The sequence below is a fragment of the Crocodylus porosus genome, unplaced genomic scaffold, assembly GCF_001723895.1.
Source record: "Crocodylus porosus isolate Cpor-Errol unplaced genomic scaffold, CroPor_comp1, whole genome shotgun sequence".
In the NCBI taxonomy this organism is placed as follows: Eukaryota; Metazoa; Chordata; order Crocodylia; family Crocodylidae; genus Crocodylus; species Crocodylus porosus.
Window position 1 is genome coordinate 10,806,982 of NW_017728910.1, and position 17,605 is coordinate 10,824,586.

At 38.1% G+C, this 17,605-nt stretch overlaps 1 protein-coding gene across 1 annotated transcript in view; it reads right to left on the reverse strand.

Moving 5' to 3' along the window:
* Positions 1 to 1,363: 1,363 nt before the first annotated feature.
* The window catches only part of SLITRK3 (SLIT and NTRK like family member 3), a 21,108-nt gene continuing 4,866 nt past the window's right edge, over positions 1,364 to 17,605 (reverse strand). The window contains exons 3-4 of the mRNA XM_019532514.1: positions 13,749 to 13,769; positions 1,364 to 1,445 (exon numbers count right to left, since the gene is read on the reverse strand). Coding sequence (XP_019388059.1) covers positions 1,364 to 1,445; positions 13,749 to 13,769 — 103 coding nt within the window. The remainder of the gene's footprint in view (positions 1,446 to 13,748; positions 13,770 to 17,605) is intronic.

Below are 17,605 nucleotides of genomic sequence, written 5' to 3' on the forward strand. Positions count from 1 at the left end.
TCAGACATTTTTATTATAGCCACAAGCTTTAGGGATTTTTTTTTGTGCTTGTATTTATGTTGTTATAAACTACTGCACTTAAAACTATACATTTCTAAATGGGTCTTGTATTTAGCTCAGTTCCTTAGCCAACACCCAATGCACTCACTAGGAATCTCTCCATTAACCTTAAAGTTCTTCGGATCATGCCCTCAGCATGTACACTTTCCTTTCTGATGGAAAAATTTCCCTTCACTACCATAGATTGCAGCCAAAAGTCAGCATTTTCATTTCAAAATAATCAGCGAGTTTACACCTCAATCAAATGCATTCTCCAGAAAAAATAGGTTGTCTATATATTTCAGCTGTCACACACAGCTGTCTTTTCCAATATGCCATTTTAGCAAATATTGCAATAACCCACCACTGCTCCTAAGATCATGTCACTATGCAACATGCACATTATTCCCTCTGCCACAGAAATATCATTTTAATCTTGAAGTAACTTTCTATCCATTTGTATTTGTTTCAGTGCCTTTCAAAGGAATAGCATTTCCACAGTAATCAACAATAACCTGATCCAAAATCCAGTAAAAACAATTAAAAGATGCCCGCTAACTTCAATATGCTAATATTAAATGCAGACCAGTTTTATTCAGAATAAGCAAATCCAGCCTGTAAACTAAAAAATATACTCTTGGCCCCAAACTCAAAAGCAAACAATGTCAAAGAAAATATTGGAAGAGTGCAAGGTCAGAAAAAGTAAAAATATCTTCATCCTTTATTTAAAAAATCATTGTACTCTTTTGAAGCAAGACATTTTTGCAACAGATTATTTTACTTGTCCCCCAAAACTCACTTCCATGATAGCATCACACACATCTATCCAGGGTCCCATTCAGCACTTGAACACTAGGATGGCTGTGATTGAATCCATTTGATAATAACGTAAGAAGAACAGCAAACAGAACTGGTTATGTCTGAGAAGCATACTATTCTTGATATCCTTTATATAACAATATTCGCCATGTTCATGTGTTATCTCAGATATTCACAAGTCAATCTTCGTAACAGTTTATTTGCCTGGCGAGCTTTCAGGGTACCAGTACTGGATCTGGATTTTAAACATGAAGTCAAAGTGTGTTTGAATCTGTGGATTCAGTTGAGCATATTAAAAAGACCTGAAGATTTAAGAACTGGAATCAAGTCCACATTTTTAATATCTCCAGAGCTAGGAAGTGTAGGGATCTGAGGAGCTTGTTCACATATTCACATATGAGCCTGGGCACATATTCTTCCTATCTCCAGTAGCTCTGTCCACTCTTGTATAGAGCTACAAAACTTTGGAAGCTACTTTATCATGTAAAGAGGTTACCTTAAATGCTTATTTTTCTTTCTCCTTTTTAAGTCTGGATTCCTTCTCTCCAGCAGTCCATGACCCTATAGATTCTTGCTCCTTGATGTAGCTATTAAAAGTGATGGACAAATATAAAGAAAAAATCAACTTAAATACTTTAAATATATGTGCTGAATGCCAGCCAATAGCTCAAGTAAAAAAGAATTCAATACAGTAGCTGCTTAATAATTATCGTTCTTTTAAAATTTCAGCTCCACAAAGTCAGGGTGTGATGCAAAAGCCTGATTCCTGCTTACTGTGCCAAACCCCCCCCAGAACATTGAATTCTGGGTATACATGTTCACAAAAGAACCGACTGCATGCTGAAGCTGGCCTAGATAAACAGCAATTTGAATCTTCTCAAATGTTGTGGCCCTAATTCAAAGTTATGTGCACACACACGTACCCACATGTGCCTTGTGTTTGAAGTAATTAACTTTGCACAGCAATTCCAAAATGTCATTAGCAAATAGTTTCTTTGCATATAAATACAACCTGAATGTACTTATTGTACATGCAGATTGAACCTACCATATATACATGCAGATGTATATGCATAATTATTGCGTACACATATAAGCAAAAACTCCATTTGAAAAACTGTATTTACATGGTTTTGCAAAGGTTTTAATATTATTGTAAAATCATGGAAGTCGGAGATGGGAACAAGCCACTAGGTTATTAACTCCATCCTCCTGACACTGCAGAGAGATTCTTGCTGTATAAAATTGCTGTATTTTAAAGGGACTTGCAAAGTATGGTGCACCAAGGTTCAAGCTGGCTCCAGTGTACAGTAGGATGTGGTCATATAGAGTAAATACTAGCATTTCAAGAAGAACAAGAACCTACAATATCATGGTGGGTTTGAACTTTACAAAGATGAGAAACAGAATACATTTTAAGTCTTCATTTCTTCCCCTGCATCAGTTATTTGGGAGAACTAAGACTGTATTTCTTGTTTTATAGCTGCTGCTTATTGCAAGAAGCTGCCTACAAGCCAGTGCAGTTACCATTTCCTCCAGGCCGTACTGTCATTCATGTTCTTTAACTTTCCTGTAAGTATTATTTTTGATTGACAATATGGAGGAGTATGATTTTTGATGATGATAACATAGAGTATAATAAAGATTCTGAGCCTACATTATAGCTTACCTTGGGAATAATCCAACGCAATAGACAAAAGTCAATAAACAGGCTGACATTCATCCAGTTGGCTTATGAGCTCATGACCCACCTGGTGGTTACACCTACACTTGTTGGCACTGGGAGCTAGATTTTCACATTTCCAAGTTCTATGCCAACAATGGATTTGACTTGAACCATAGGCATAAATATTGAATGAGCTTTTTTTTTTCTCCCCCCAGTAATAACAGACTTGTGCAATGCATCAGCACTCTGCCTGAAAACTCTATATGGATCGGGGTGTTTTTTGACAGGAAATGAGTATTTTGACAGGAGTTTTTGAGAAGAAGTTGAAATGTTCTATTGAAATGTTTATGAAAACAAACATTTTTCATTATTCCAAAATCTTCCCTGAAGGAAAATATTTTCAGACTTGTTCTATATTCTATTGTATTCTCTCCTATTCTATCTGGGCCCATCACCATCTTATATGACTGATTAGACAAAGCATCTCTATGCAGATACAACTGCCCACCTTTCCATATTATCCAACATACAATTTAATTGGAATCTAATACCACATTTAAAATCCAGGGAAATTGCTATCAGATTCCCCCACCCCCCTGTTTCTCCTATCTATGTAATGTACTTAAATTTCCCCCATTAGCTGAGTATATGGGCACCTCATCATTTGCAATGCATTTATCCTCACAAAAGCCTTTTGCAGCATAGGAAATGAGTTAGAAAGAAATTAAGTGACCTCTTCAAGGGTCTATAGGAAGTCTTTAGTAGATCTCAGAATTGATCTTAGGGCCCTCTAGTCCTTAACCATTTGGACAACTGATCTTCTCAATTGTTGTAAAACATGACACATGCCTTTATCATTACTATTACTCTGAGAAGATAATAGCATGTTTTACACCTTGCCGTATATCTGTTTAGGTAATGGTGGCAAAAGATGTGAAGTATCACACTACCAGTCCAAAGGCAAGTACCACCCTTGCTGTAGACTTGTCGACCCAGATCTGAGTACATGAATGTTCAGGGTAGGAAGTCGAAGTGGCCAAATGGCTAGATAAATACATCACACTCTAGGATTATATTTAGCTACAGAAACTGGTGTGGCTTAACCACACAAGAGGTCAAAGTTCTGCCCAAGGGACCATGTGGACCAAGACAGACCTTTGACTTTTTTTGCCATAGGTGTAATGACACAGCCAGGCACCCAGAACAGCTGCCCCACACAGGAACACTGGTGACTTCCAGTGGGTGCTGAGATACCAGTATAATCATGGCTGCAGTAGCGTCTGTTTTGTTTTGTACTCCACCCTCCCCACGTCGGCACCCAAGGTGGCTGCCCTGGTCACCCTGCCTGCCATAGTTATGCCACTGTTTTTTTGCTATATTGTTTTGGTTGTAATTGATACGAGGTTTTAACTTATTATCTATAGTGATAAAATCTCCAGAATTAAGGACAGTACTTAGGTACGTTTATTTTAAAGCATGCAGTTGAATACCACTGGCTTAAAATTAAGCCCATGCTTAGATACTTCGAGGAATAGGGAAGATATAGTTGAAGCAACACCTAAGACACTAAACGTACTCTACCGTAACAACTTGTGCAACCATAATATTAGATGATTAAGACCACAAATTCTAAGGAGGGAGGTGAGCAATGAGAAAGTTCTTCAAATCCCTAACAGAAGCAGTGTATTCAGATACAGAGGAAAGCAATTTTCCTTTCTAGAATATCACTCAGCTCTGTGTTCTCTATATTATTCTCATTTCTTTCCTAATATAATTCAGACTCTGCTCAATAGCTACCTTTATAACCATTCAAATTGCAGCCTCACAAGTTCAGCTACTATGTCAGAAGACCAGCATCTAATGTTATTCTACAGAAGCTAGAATAATTTAAATCTCTTTTCTTTAACAAAGCCAAAAGGTTATACTCAGTTTGGTCATTAAATATTCTTTCACAGCTGATATTTATTATTTGAAACGCAGTGGAGACACCTTGCTTTTATAGGAACTATATGATTTCTAATCCCTGTGAATGCAAAGTATTAAGTTTTATTAAAATGTCACTATCCTTTCTATTTAGTAATTACTTTAAGATTTGGTTTAAGTTGAATTTGTAAAAGAAATGATCAAGGAAATTTTGTTTGTTCCTTCTTGTATTTAAGAGAAAAAAAATATGAGCAGTTTTACATGGGCATAGATGCCCATGTAAAAATCAAACATCAACTAAGGGAACACTCTTTGCTGAGGATTAATCAACTATTCACAAGCATGTCAATAGCTGGAAACTCTGCAAAAGTTCTGTCTGCAGCGGAGCAACAGAAGCTTTATAGCCTTACATTCCCACAGGTACAAAATACAACAAAGATGGTAAAGGGGGAAAATTGTCACCTATAGGATCAAATTCTAAGCCAGGTGAGTACAATGGAGTGATGACAATTTATTACAGCTTAGAATCTGATTCATAACCTTTCACTCTCTTCTTTTCGGACTTCAAAAATTAAGATAGAAAATCAATAGCTGCTCTAAAGTCTTCCAAAATGAATGCTAACAGACCAGTGTTAACTATCTATCAGCTTGGGCAAATCACCGTAACTCCACTTACATCAGTAGAATTCAGTTGTTTTATATTAGTGGAGGATTGGCTCCTATATATTGAAAAGTTCTGCGTCATGTAATGTATTTTAATATCTCTATAAAAACAGTATGATCTGTTTATGACTCTGAAACCATACTGTTTCTCTTCTAAAGATAAAAAACCATAGCACAATGCATCTGCACTAAAAACGTTTTTTTTTAAATTGAGCGATGTTACTACAAGACAGTGTTCAGTTTTGATTAAATTTTCCCCTTTACTGAGGGCCAGCATAAGAAGTAGGTATTCTGTATGTTGTCAAAATAGCCTTCTGTGGGGACGGTCTGCACAAAGGTGAAGCTGACCCTATAAGCAGTGGTATAGGACTTAGGACTTAGGATGCAAGGCTTAGCACAGAGAACAATCAGATCTCCACATTTCAGGATGCATTCAAACGTCTCACAATATTTGGGCTTTCTGTGAAAATGACTGCTCATCTGAGGACAGAGATAATAAGGCACCTATTTTAAGATAAGAAAATAGAAAAATCCTCCAGGCCTGGATGTTCAGCAGAACAGCACTCATCTGACCTTTGATGTACTTTATGTGATAAATCTGATGTTCCCTAATGAAAAATGACCCATTTGAAAGTGATATGCTTTTGCCTAGCCAGGAGATACTTTACTTACAGATTTAACTGAGATTTTAAACATACAAGTTAATTAAAAAAAAAAAAATAACAGTTTCCTGCTCGCTTTGCAACAATTCTCTCTCAGGTAAATATATATAAAACAAACATAACAAAAGGCTTTCCTTGCCCAGAACATAGTATGTGCATTCAGCACATTTTCTGCATAAAAAAATATGACATTTGTGTGGAAATGACCCATTTTTTCTTAAATAGGGCTGCTAAATATCACAAGGTTTCACTGTAACATTTATACAAAAAAGACTGGGAAATGCTTTTCTGTAAGAGGCTTACTTCCCTTAGATGAACTAATCAGGTAGAGAATAATCAAAAAGCTTGAAGAAAAGACTTCACTGAAGACCACACATTTTAAACCCCCAAGCAATTGTTTTCACCTCTGCGATTTTTTTTTTTACGTTTATTTTCTGCCTCGAAGGGAGTGAAAGACTTGAAAAGGAATAATCTACTTCCCCGCTTTTTTAATTCTTATACCATTACAGTTTGCAAATGACAGTAGATTGGCAGCATGACAGATTCATGATGCTCTAGTAACCATGAAATAGAAGGTCCGTTCCCTTTAAGGGCTCAAAAGCTTATTTTGTTTCTGTGGCATCTGCCCCTAGTAACGCCACAGTATGTGGTCAGATTGTGGCATAGATTCCAGTACATGGGAGCTGAAACTGCAATGACAAACCCGTGGTACTGTGACCTACTTTTATTCCAACATAAAACATGTGGCAATTCAGTGCTCAGAAATCATTTAAGCAGACGGCTTAGCGAGCTGCTTTCAGAGAGCATGACTTTGCAGCCTTGCCTGTTTTAGGGACCTCTTCACAAAATCACTGACATAGGCCACATCTACGCAAGACGCTGACTGCATAGGTGTTACTGCATGGTCATTTAGTACTTGTATGTGCATACACAAGTACTAAATGACTGCGCAGTAACCAGCATTACTGAGCAGTAACATCCCTGAAGGACTTTTTGGTGACACTGAGTGCTCAATAGCTCGTTACTACTGTGCAGTAGCGTCACATCACGTTTCGTGGCACGTGACACTAGTGAGCAGTAGTAACGAGCTACTGCACAGTCAGCATCTCATGGAGATGCAGCCATACTCACATTGACTTTCAGTGGTCTAGGATCCAATCAGCCTCCAATTGGTATATTATAACCACAATTTTGTTTATTGATCTTATTGATATAAATATACTATAAACATTATTAAAGTCTTTTAATTTGCACCAGAGACATAATTATTAATGATCTCTGATGAAGACTGTTGCACAACAAGGAACTATTTCATATAAGTATCTCCTAAAAAAACTCTGGGCCTGATTCTGACTCAGGCTCCAGGATCCAGTCCTTGTATGAACTGTCAATTCTTTTGAACACATCAATTATTAAGATAAATTTTATTACAACCATGAACATGACATAATTTTCAAAGGGAAGGACTACCCTAACCAAACCAGGGCATATGGTCACTCTAGACATAATTAAGTTAAATATTAGATCCAATGTCTGTGGCACCTTATCCATCAACTGGAACTCCAAGCCGCCTATATACAAGCAACGAGGCTGCTCTGATGTACTTGAATTACAGTGCATTGCTGCAGACTGGAACTAAGTTCTGCAAGCTTCAGTTAAAATATCCCCACTGCCATTTTAAAGTGAAGATGCTGATACATGAGATGCTCCAGGTGCTTTAATCTGACCGGCTCTTGGAGCTGCTCTAATTAAAGCACCCCGCCAAGTTCCCTTCCCCCACTCCTGAAGCACATGTATAAATGCCTGAGTCTCTGGCAGCATGTCTGAAGTAGCTTTAGCATTAGTCTTCTCTATTTTGTTTTGCAAGATGGTATTCCTTTCTCTGATCACCAGGGATCCTGGTTTTCTCTGATAAAAAACCCTCCAATTTGCAGATTAAAAAAAGTAACCCAAACTGCACATTTTCTATGATTAACTTGAAACACAACTAATTTATTTTAATCATGGAAAGATGTGCATTTTGGTTTACCTGTTGGGTTACCCTCTGAAAATTGGGGATTCTTTTTATCAGAGAAAACCAGGATCCCTGCTGACCACTCTTACGTTTGCTGCTCAGAGATGCCTATGCCTACCAATATGAGGGATGTCAAGTTTTTACTAGAAATGAGCCCAAATTAGAACCTCATATTCAAGCCCTGGAAACATTCAGCTTCAGATTCAAACTTTAAGGCTCTTTCCCCATAATGGCCGAAACAAACCACCAAACTACCGACCCCAAAGTCCCCCAGAAGCTTATCTTTAGCCCTGAATTCTACCATTCTTTGAAGCCTAAATTCTGATTCTCCTAAAACTCTACAAAGATCATCTAAAACTTTCTAGGCCTTAAATGCTGGAGGCTGCAAGTGAGAGGTGAAAGTGGGGGAAAAACTTGTGGTCATACCCAGTTCATTCTCCCTTTCAGTATTCATTCTCTGCCACCAGGACACATGATGCTGGGCAAGATGGAAGCAGTAAATGGCAATTCTTATGCTCTTATCTCTACATTTCAACTTTAAAACAATCCTGGCTTCCACAAATATATGGCAATATGAAACAATGACCCTTTTACTCCATACTACGTTTATGCCATAGTAATGACACACACTCAGTTCTCTCCAGCTAGCTGTCTTCAGTAGACATTGTTACAGTACGGAGTCACTAGGTGGAAGGGGAGCTGGTTCCACTGAGCAGAGGTCTTCTTTAGGATGAAGTTACCTAAAGAAGGGGACATATGACCAGTGCCAAGGTGCAACCTTACACCAATAACAGTTACTACTCATTTTCTGAGGGATAACTTTATCCTGGAATGGAACAGCTTACACCAGTGTAAGACTGCGTATCACGTGCCCAGACTGCTTTTACTCTGGAGTAAAGTCAGTTTACTCTGTGGCAAGTCTGTCCTGTGTCTTCATCCATAGTTACAGACTTTACACATTAGTACATAAAATATTAATCTGCATTACATATCCTTGCTGCTCAACCTTGTCAGAATTAATGACAGAAAAAAACATGCCTGGTCTAGTTTAACAACTAATTTTAGGGTATTGCTCCTGATACATCCTCATCACATACCCATTATGTCTTCTTATTGTTCCTTAAATGGTCTAAGACACAGTGGCTGGATTGCAGGTGTGTTGACAACATATAAGGCATTGGTAGCATGTGGCATTCCCAATGCTACACTTCGCAGCCAGTTTACATACCAGAACTAATACAACGGAAGGCTAATCTATCTGACACACCTTATACAATGTAAAACATTTCTCTGCTACAACAACGGACATGCAAGCCACATTATCAACTGGCCCCTTTCATGTATGAATGAAATTTAAGCATGCAACTTTTTGCTTGAGCTAATCAAGGTATTATTTGTGCTGGCAGCTGATCTACTCATACAAATTGTATGTCTGTGCATGCAAATACTTAAATGCAAATGTTTTGAATACTAACAAACTGAAGCTGGGTTGAAAATTGGCCCACTTAATTATAGTAAGGTTGTGATTCTGTCATGCGTCTGACTGCTCAAAAATAGAGGTTTCAAAATAGTTTTGTGCTTTCATAGATTTCCCTGCAGTCCTGAGCCCACACTTCAGAAATTTACTTGAATTTAAACTGACATTTTGCATGGCATTAATTTTGGCTCTTTCTTCTAGTCAGAGATTGATCCAGTTACTACTGAGTCAGTGACATTAGTCCCATTGACCTCAATGCCAGCAAGATCATGGTCTATCAAATTGAGGTTTCCTTAAATGAGTTATGTTCACACTTCTCACTCTTGCTGCTCTAAAAGGTGATGGGGGAATTCAAACAAAAAAGACTGAAAGGTGGATGGATGCTTTTGACTGTGGACCATAATCAATGCCTCTGGAGATTTATATTGAAGGCTGCTTAGCTAGCAAGGCCTGTTTGGAGTCAGATACAGCAGAGAGCCAGATCTGTCTGAACGTCTCTACTACCACTTCCAGATATCACTTAATAGGATTCTGAGAGCAAACAAAACAAAAATGATCCCTGCTGTCCAAGTCAGAGCAATTCTGGGGTGTACATAATTTTCAATGCCAGCTTCACGAAGACTTTTAGGATGTATCTGTGCACAGAAGCACAAGTGGCATGACAGACACTTAAGCTATTTATAGACGTTACATTTTTCTAGGCTTAATCTGGACTACAGCCATCACTATATACACATGGAGATCTGGAGTCCGAATTAAAATTGGCTGCAATCTGAATGAAGTAATCCTCACTGAATGAGGATTAAAATGAATGCAGACTAGGGCAATCTGAATTAGACAATTCAAACTGTATTCATTAACATGGGTATATGGTATTACTTAACAGTCCTTAGGAACTCAGATAAGCATTCCTTAGAAATGGGGATAGGCATTGAAAATATCAGTCCCCACAAGGGAAACTCAATTGAGTTTTTGCAACACAACAGAAGGTATTAGGCACAAAGTAACACCTTTACAAAGACAAAAGTGCCAACAACACCTTATTGTGACTAAGTATCAGTACCTAACTAAGCCTCCAGCCCTGCCCAAGCACAGGGGCTACTGGTCTATGAAGAAGGCGGTAAACTCCCTTGATCATCTATTAATTTTTAATTCAGATTGAAATTTGATTCCAACTGTGTGATGCAAATCAGTTAACATGGTTTAGAAAACAATGAGCATGTCTACAAATTGCCTTTGGAACTGTTTTTCTAAAGATCTCAGGGACAAACTTTTAAGTGGTCAGCAACCATGATAGATACCAGATTTTGAAAAAAGTTCCACCTTCTTTTTTGCACCAAAATAAGGGTCAGATCACTAAAACACGTCTTTAATTTTCCAAAGAAAGGCATAAGAATCATTAGCTTCTAAAGGACTTTTAAAATAGTTCCTTGGTGGGGGATTACAGGTTACATCCCAAATATGTTGTCCCTGTCCAGTAATATTTGATTATACCAAGAATAACAATGACAGCAACAAAACTAGACCATATAAATGAACACAGCTAACTCCTGGGTGTCCAGACACTAGGTATGCAAAATTCCTTACAAGAGCTAATAATAGACGACATAAGACACCAAATCTAAATCTGAATACCTGCACAAACTACACAATAAATAATCTAATAGGATTCCTTTACAGGAGATGATACATTTTTAAAAGATTAGATACAAATAACAAGTTAATTATATAGTTCCTTATCAAATGTCCATTCACTCCTGTAAGGCTACAAAATACCTAATAATAAGGTAGCTCCTAATTTGGGACAAGATCCTGAATGCAAGGGTGAGTAATCTTCTCTGTGAAAATCAAGCCCAGGTACAATACTTTTTCATGGCTGCCTTCACTAGAAAGGATATCTATAGAGAGCGTGCTACAGCATGAGATTTCTACAACACGTGCTATTGTGTAATTGGAATTTCCCTCTGTAATTGATGGTATCAATTTGGATCCCATATATGGAAGGAACTGATTCTTAATTATTTCAAAATGTTTCTTTAGGATTCATACAATACATGAACTGCTCAGAGGAGCTTTTGGAAAGTAATTACTAGTAAGGAAATAAGGAAATTTAAAAAAATAGATACATCTATATTCAAATGCAGTATATGATTCTGAACTGTTAAGCGCCAAGGATTTGTGGGTGATATCTTTTATCACCTGTATAGTTTGGAGGAACACAGAAAAGCTTTTGGGTACCAGTGTACCTTCATGTCTCTGAGACAAAAAAGGGGGACAGATTGGCTAAATTGCAGATAGTACAACTGTCCCTCACAACTATACAGGTTGATGGAAGATATTACCCACAAAAAGCCTTGCCTCTCGCATTTTTCCTGGACCATCAAGGCTACAACCCCTGTACAAACTCTGGACTATTAATATGTTCATGTACTGTTGTGCTGTGCTGTTTTCAAAATAATACATTAATTATTAAATGTTGTTATGGGGGATCCCAACATTTTGGTACTATTCAGAATCAAAGCATAATTAGATAGCTTAAATTGGAACCTCAACATTCCCAGATACAGGGTCTTATGCCATTACCACTGAAGTCCATTTTATCAAATGAAATGGAAATGCAGTGAAGCTCTATAGGGAACTCTAACAGAACCCCTTCCTCCCCCCTCATTTTGCTACCCACAGAAGGCCCTCCGCCCTCCCTGCCAACACTTAATTTTTCCGTAGCGAGTGCTAAGCCTATAGGAAGTCGAAATTCACCTCAAGAGTCACCAATTTGGCATAGCAAACCCCAAATGTTGAAGAACACCCCCGAATATTTTCACAACTACGGTAGATGAGTAAACAACAAATTTGCTATCCCTGCAGCCCTCCTCCTGACACAAGCCATGCACTAAAGAGATCTGATGACTCTTGAAGAGGTAAGAATACCAAGACAACATTTAAAAGTTTCCAACCAAAAGCTCAATAATGACTAATAACATGAAAAAGAAAAAAAATAGAGAGCAGAAAAAACAGCCTTGAGTTACGGCAGACTAACCAACCCAGAGGAGATTAACCAACCCAAAAATACTAAATAGAAAAATAAGGAAGCACCCCCCGCTTATTTTCAAGGTCTCTGTAAACTAAGGTCAGAACAACACGAACAGGGTATTTCCAAATAATTAAGTAATGAATGTCATACAAAAAATACAGGTGGCTAGAAATCTAAAGTTAGGTCCAAATCTTAAAGCCTGGTTTAATTGCACCCGTTTCTAGTCTCCTACAATCAATTTCATTATGTCATTGCAACGGGAAAAGGTTTGAGCTCAGAGTGCATGCGGTTTAGTTCCAAAATATATTACGGAAAATGAAAACAGTTTCACTCTTGCCTTAAATGTTGCTGAAAACAGAAGTAGGAAAGTGCCATTTTGCTGCAAACTGCTGTGTTTGGCGTAAAACATTAAGAATTTGTGCAGCAGGAAAAATCCACAGTATTTTCTTTTCCCAGTACAAAAGATCTCACGAATATATAAGGAACTAATGCTGAGGATGCGATTTGGGAATACTCAAGAATGTCATTTGTTGTGTGAATACTCACAAAATAAAAATATAAAAATGTAAACGGGATCAAGTTGTAGAAATGCAGCAAATCTAGGCTAAAGAAACAAATTGGAAGAGTGCTGTTCTGAAACATTGTCACAGTGATTAAGGTGGTGGATTGCTTGACAGAACCCCATAGCTACAGAACATTGGACCAATGGATTAGCACACATCACGAGAAATGTTGCATAACTTATTCACATGGAGAGATCTGCTAAAGGTAATGCCGAGTTAATCATGAGTTACATAACACTTATGAGTTACTGTTTACATACAGAAGTTTTTGAGAAATCTACATCCTGCACCTGAACATTTTGTAATAGGTTTTGTGTCCTATTGACTTGCACATCCACAGATGAGAAACCACAGTTGACCACACAACTATATCATCTCTAAATCAGAAGGCAAATCAACAGTAATAACATTAAAAAAGAAAAAGACAAAGAAAGGGGAGAACAAATCCAAAACATGAGGTTGCAACAAAATGTTCTGACATACTCTTGAATTGAAAAGGCTATGCTTTGGCTCTCAACAGCACTGAAGTCCTTCATATATGACCCCTTTTAAATATTAACTTAACTGTAGCACACATTTATTGGCTTGCAAGGGCAGACTTACAGAGCCAGAACATTCTACTGAACTCAGATATTGGATTAAGAGATCTAGGATTTATATCATAAACATTAATACCTTTAATTTTCTTAATTTAGTATAAGGCCCAATTAAGCCATTTTCCCAGTCTTGGCAATTTTTAAAAGTCAGATAGATGTATGCTTTTTCTATAAAACCAGGCTTCTAAGAATCATGCTTACTATCGGTGAAAATCATAGGAAAGAGCACTGACATTTAGTACTTTTCTTTCTCTTTCTTGTGATACATATATTATATGCTATGACTGAGACTTACCTGTCCTTTTCCCTTTTCCACCTGTAGGAAGAATTTCAACATATCAAATTACTGAATAAAAATAAACACCAGAAGATTCTGAGCATGAGCAAAAATATTAAATTGCTGGAACCAGCATCAACTATTTGCCAATACAATACTAAAATAAGCTAAAAAAGCATTTTTATTTAAAACATTATCCCATTAAACAGTTCTCATGTGAATCATTTTACTTTATTTCATTCCTTCCAAAGACTATTAATGCTACCAATAATACTGCTGATAATGATAATAATCCCTATTAATTAGGAGTCACTTAGGTTGATGGATGTAAATAAGTCACCCTTTTCTAAAGTAGACAGCAAAATTACCATCCACCCATCCCATCTTGCCACAATGAAATAACAAAGTAAGAATCATATTACACATTAGATATCACAGTTAAATATTGTGAACATTTCCACAGGGAATCATCCCCAGTTGCTTTCAATGAGCTTGTAACGCACAAGGAAAAAAGTTTCCTACACAAGGGAAAAAAAATAACTCAATTTAAGCCAAAAAAGTATCTCTTTTAATACAAAATTTCATTCTCATAGAATAAATTTATTTCCACTGAATAAATATATTTCCTCACCATTTGCAGGTGAAATTGCTACCTATATTTAAGTCAAGATGCTCTTGCCTTTTGTAGTTTAAATAAAATATAAACATTATTTATAATTGGCTTATACTGTAACTTGATATGATTTATGAACACTCAGGATTGGTTTGTTTCCAAATGTATAAAGCACCAGTCACACCAGGGCTTGTACTTTAACCTGATTTATATATACTCTGTGTTCTGCTTGCGTGCAGCATTATCAATGAAATTATAATGATTATCATCAGAAAGTTTTGGCCTTGCACTTTGATGTTTATTATTTTAAATATGTGCATGCTTTTCTACTATCCATTAAAAAATAAAAAAAAACAGATTAGTGCTGAAATTCAGTAATAATAAAACACCATCAGTACGATAGAGGGATCTGGTGACTTGAATTTCATAACCTATGAACCAGTAATATGGAGGTGATATAAAGATGTACAGACATTTGCAGCTGCCCCCTATCTACCGTACAGAGAGTTACCATTGATTCCAGAAATGCTTTCTAAGCCCCCCATGCCCAGATTAGTCTCCCAGACATACAGACAGGCAGACAGCCTACGTTGTGCATACCTGCCACTGTGCATACTAGAAAAAGGGACATCTGGGGAGAAAACAGGCATCCACATTTCAACTCCACTTAGATACATTGTGCTGGGTGAAATAATTGTGTTACACAAAAGAAAAAAGGGACAGCCAGGGACACAAAAGAAAACAGGACATCTGATATTGATGGGACACCACGATATGTGCAAACATAGGTTCCGGTTCCTTGCCTATTTCCAAAAGGTGAATGGACTTGTAGTCCCCTAGCGAGAACTATAACAAATGGTCTAGGGGGCAGGAGTGTTGGACACAGTTGTTTTGACGCAGTGGAAACATTTTTGCATTTTGCTTTGATAAAGTCCCATGACTGTTATTATCATCTTTATTAACACAAATAAAATATATTTTTGATTTGCTATTTCAATATAAAATTCATTATTTCAGATCTTTAGGAAAGTGCCTCACTGGCATAGCCGCACAGCTAAGGAGCGGATATTCACATTCCCTTTTAATTTGTTCCCTATCTTGATGTAAGGCATTAGTGACGTCTGGTGAATTACATTCAACGTAATGGTTTCTATTAAGGGCAGGTTCGGGAGTCCAAGCGGCAAGTATGGGCTGGGCTGCACAGTTCAGCTGCAGCCCACGCTGTGATCGCTGGAGCTCCAGCGCCATCTACTGGCCGCAGTGGGTAGCTCCCCCAACATAGCTTTCCCTCGGATTTCTATCTGTGTGTGCCAACACAGTTCTACCAGAAACAAGATACCACCCAGTTCTTTCAAAGAAAAAGAAAGAAAATCCGATTTTCTTTGGTTTCACTCAGATTGAGGTGGGTTGTAAATCTCAGGCCAACATTCAGCATCCCATCAAAGACATGTACTTTGTTGTTCCTTTGTAAATCATCTCAGTCCTAGGTCTCAGGTTAGCAATGCAAGGGAAAGACCTGACAATTGCAGGCTTGGGCCTTAGCCTTCCATCATCCTTCCATCTTTGCGCCCCAGCGAGCATGCAGCTTTACTTCCCAGCCTTCTCCTGATCTCTACCCATTGACCTAGCTGGAAATCCAGTGCTGAAATTTTTAATATGAATATGTTATTTTCCACAAGGAGGAAGCAGAGCATGGGTTCTGCTGTCACTAATGATAGGGAAATAATAAACCCAGGTTAATTCTGCTGCTCTGACATAACTAGAGTGCAATATGGGGGGGTGGGAATTGTAAATCGGATTTTTCAGTCTCGAGTGGTATCTTGGCAGGAGAAGTTGGACAGAGGGGTTGTCTTTTTTTCCTGTTAACATCACAGTGCATTGAACTGTTATTAATAAAATAGCTTTCGGGTTTAAGGTGGGGAAGGAATCCTCCATAAGGGGAGGGTATAGCTTAAGTTTAAGGTTCAAGCTTTGTATCCTACATATATATATGTGTGTGTGTGCGTGTGTGCGTGTGTGTGTCTGTATGTATATATATATGTATTTTTTTCAAAACTTTTTATTAGGAAAGCTATACCAGACGCATCACTGTACAATGATTAAACATGACCTTTACAATTTATATTCACTCAAAATTACAGAATAAATATATGCACATTGTTGTTTGTATCTTTGTGTGTGTACGTGTGTGTGTGCATGCGTGAGACAGAGAGAAAGAGAGAAAACATTAAAAGTGTTTCCTGTGAAGCTGTTAGTGATAGGTACCCAGGAGCTTTTTCTCTTTTATTATTATTTTTTTCATATATCTGTATGTTGTCGGTCTTTAATCAATGCAGATGTCCTCCAAAAAATCATGGCGTCACAAGGAAGTGTCACACTGATCATCCCTAGGTGTGCGTGCCACGTGGCTTACATCCATCGGGCTTCTTTGCTTCAGGTGACTTCACACTGGGAATGGGATCCCCCCTCCCTCCTCCAGGAGAAGAGGAGGGAATCACTGCAGTAACTCTTCAGCAGGGACCGGGGAGGGGAGGAGTGGATTGAGTAGACTGGAATGGCTGGGGGAGACCTGACTGCTGGGACTGGGAGCTGTGTGTGTGTGTGTCTGTGTGTGTCTGTGTGTGTCTATGTGTGTGTGCCAGGGAAAGAGAGAGAGAGGGAGAGAGAGAGAAAGAAAGAGAGAGACAAGAGTGAGAACATTCGAACACGGCCCTCTCCCTCCCTTCCCTCTTGCAATTTCCAGGCATGCAGCAAACTGCACTGGTTGGTTGGTTGGTTGGTTTGCTTGTTGGTGGGGGGGTTGTTGTTTTTTTTAAATAAATGTACAGACTCTGTGCCATGGTGGGCAAGAAGAAAGAAAGGCAAAAAAAATGTCCCTTTCCCTCCCTCCGCCCCTCCAAGGAAAACAAAACAACAACAAAAAAGGAAAGTAAGTTTTCTGCCACGGGAGGGAAAAAAAGAAAAAAAAGAGAGAGAGAGAGAGAGAGACACACAGAGAGAATTTACTTAATTAGGATCGATACAAAGATCCCCCATCATAATAATTATAATAATTAAGAATAATAATATACCTTAGACATGGCACAGTCAAAGTCTCAGTTTCAGTATAAAAAAATAATGATTGATTAACATCTGCTGGCAAAAGTCTGCGAAGGCACTTCATCGATTAATGATCTGAGATGGCCCTTCCTCCAAACACAGCCTCTGGTGGGGGAGAGCACACAGCTGTATCCTCTAGTATCATCATGCGGTTGGGCTGGGG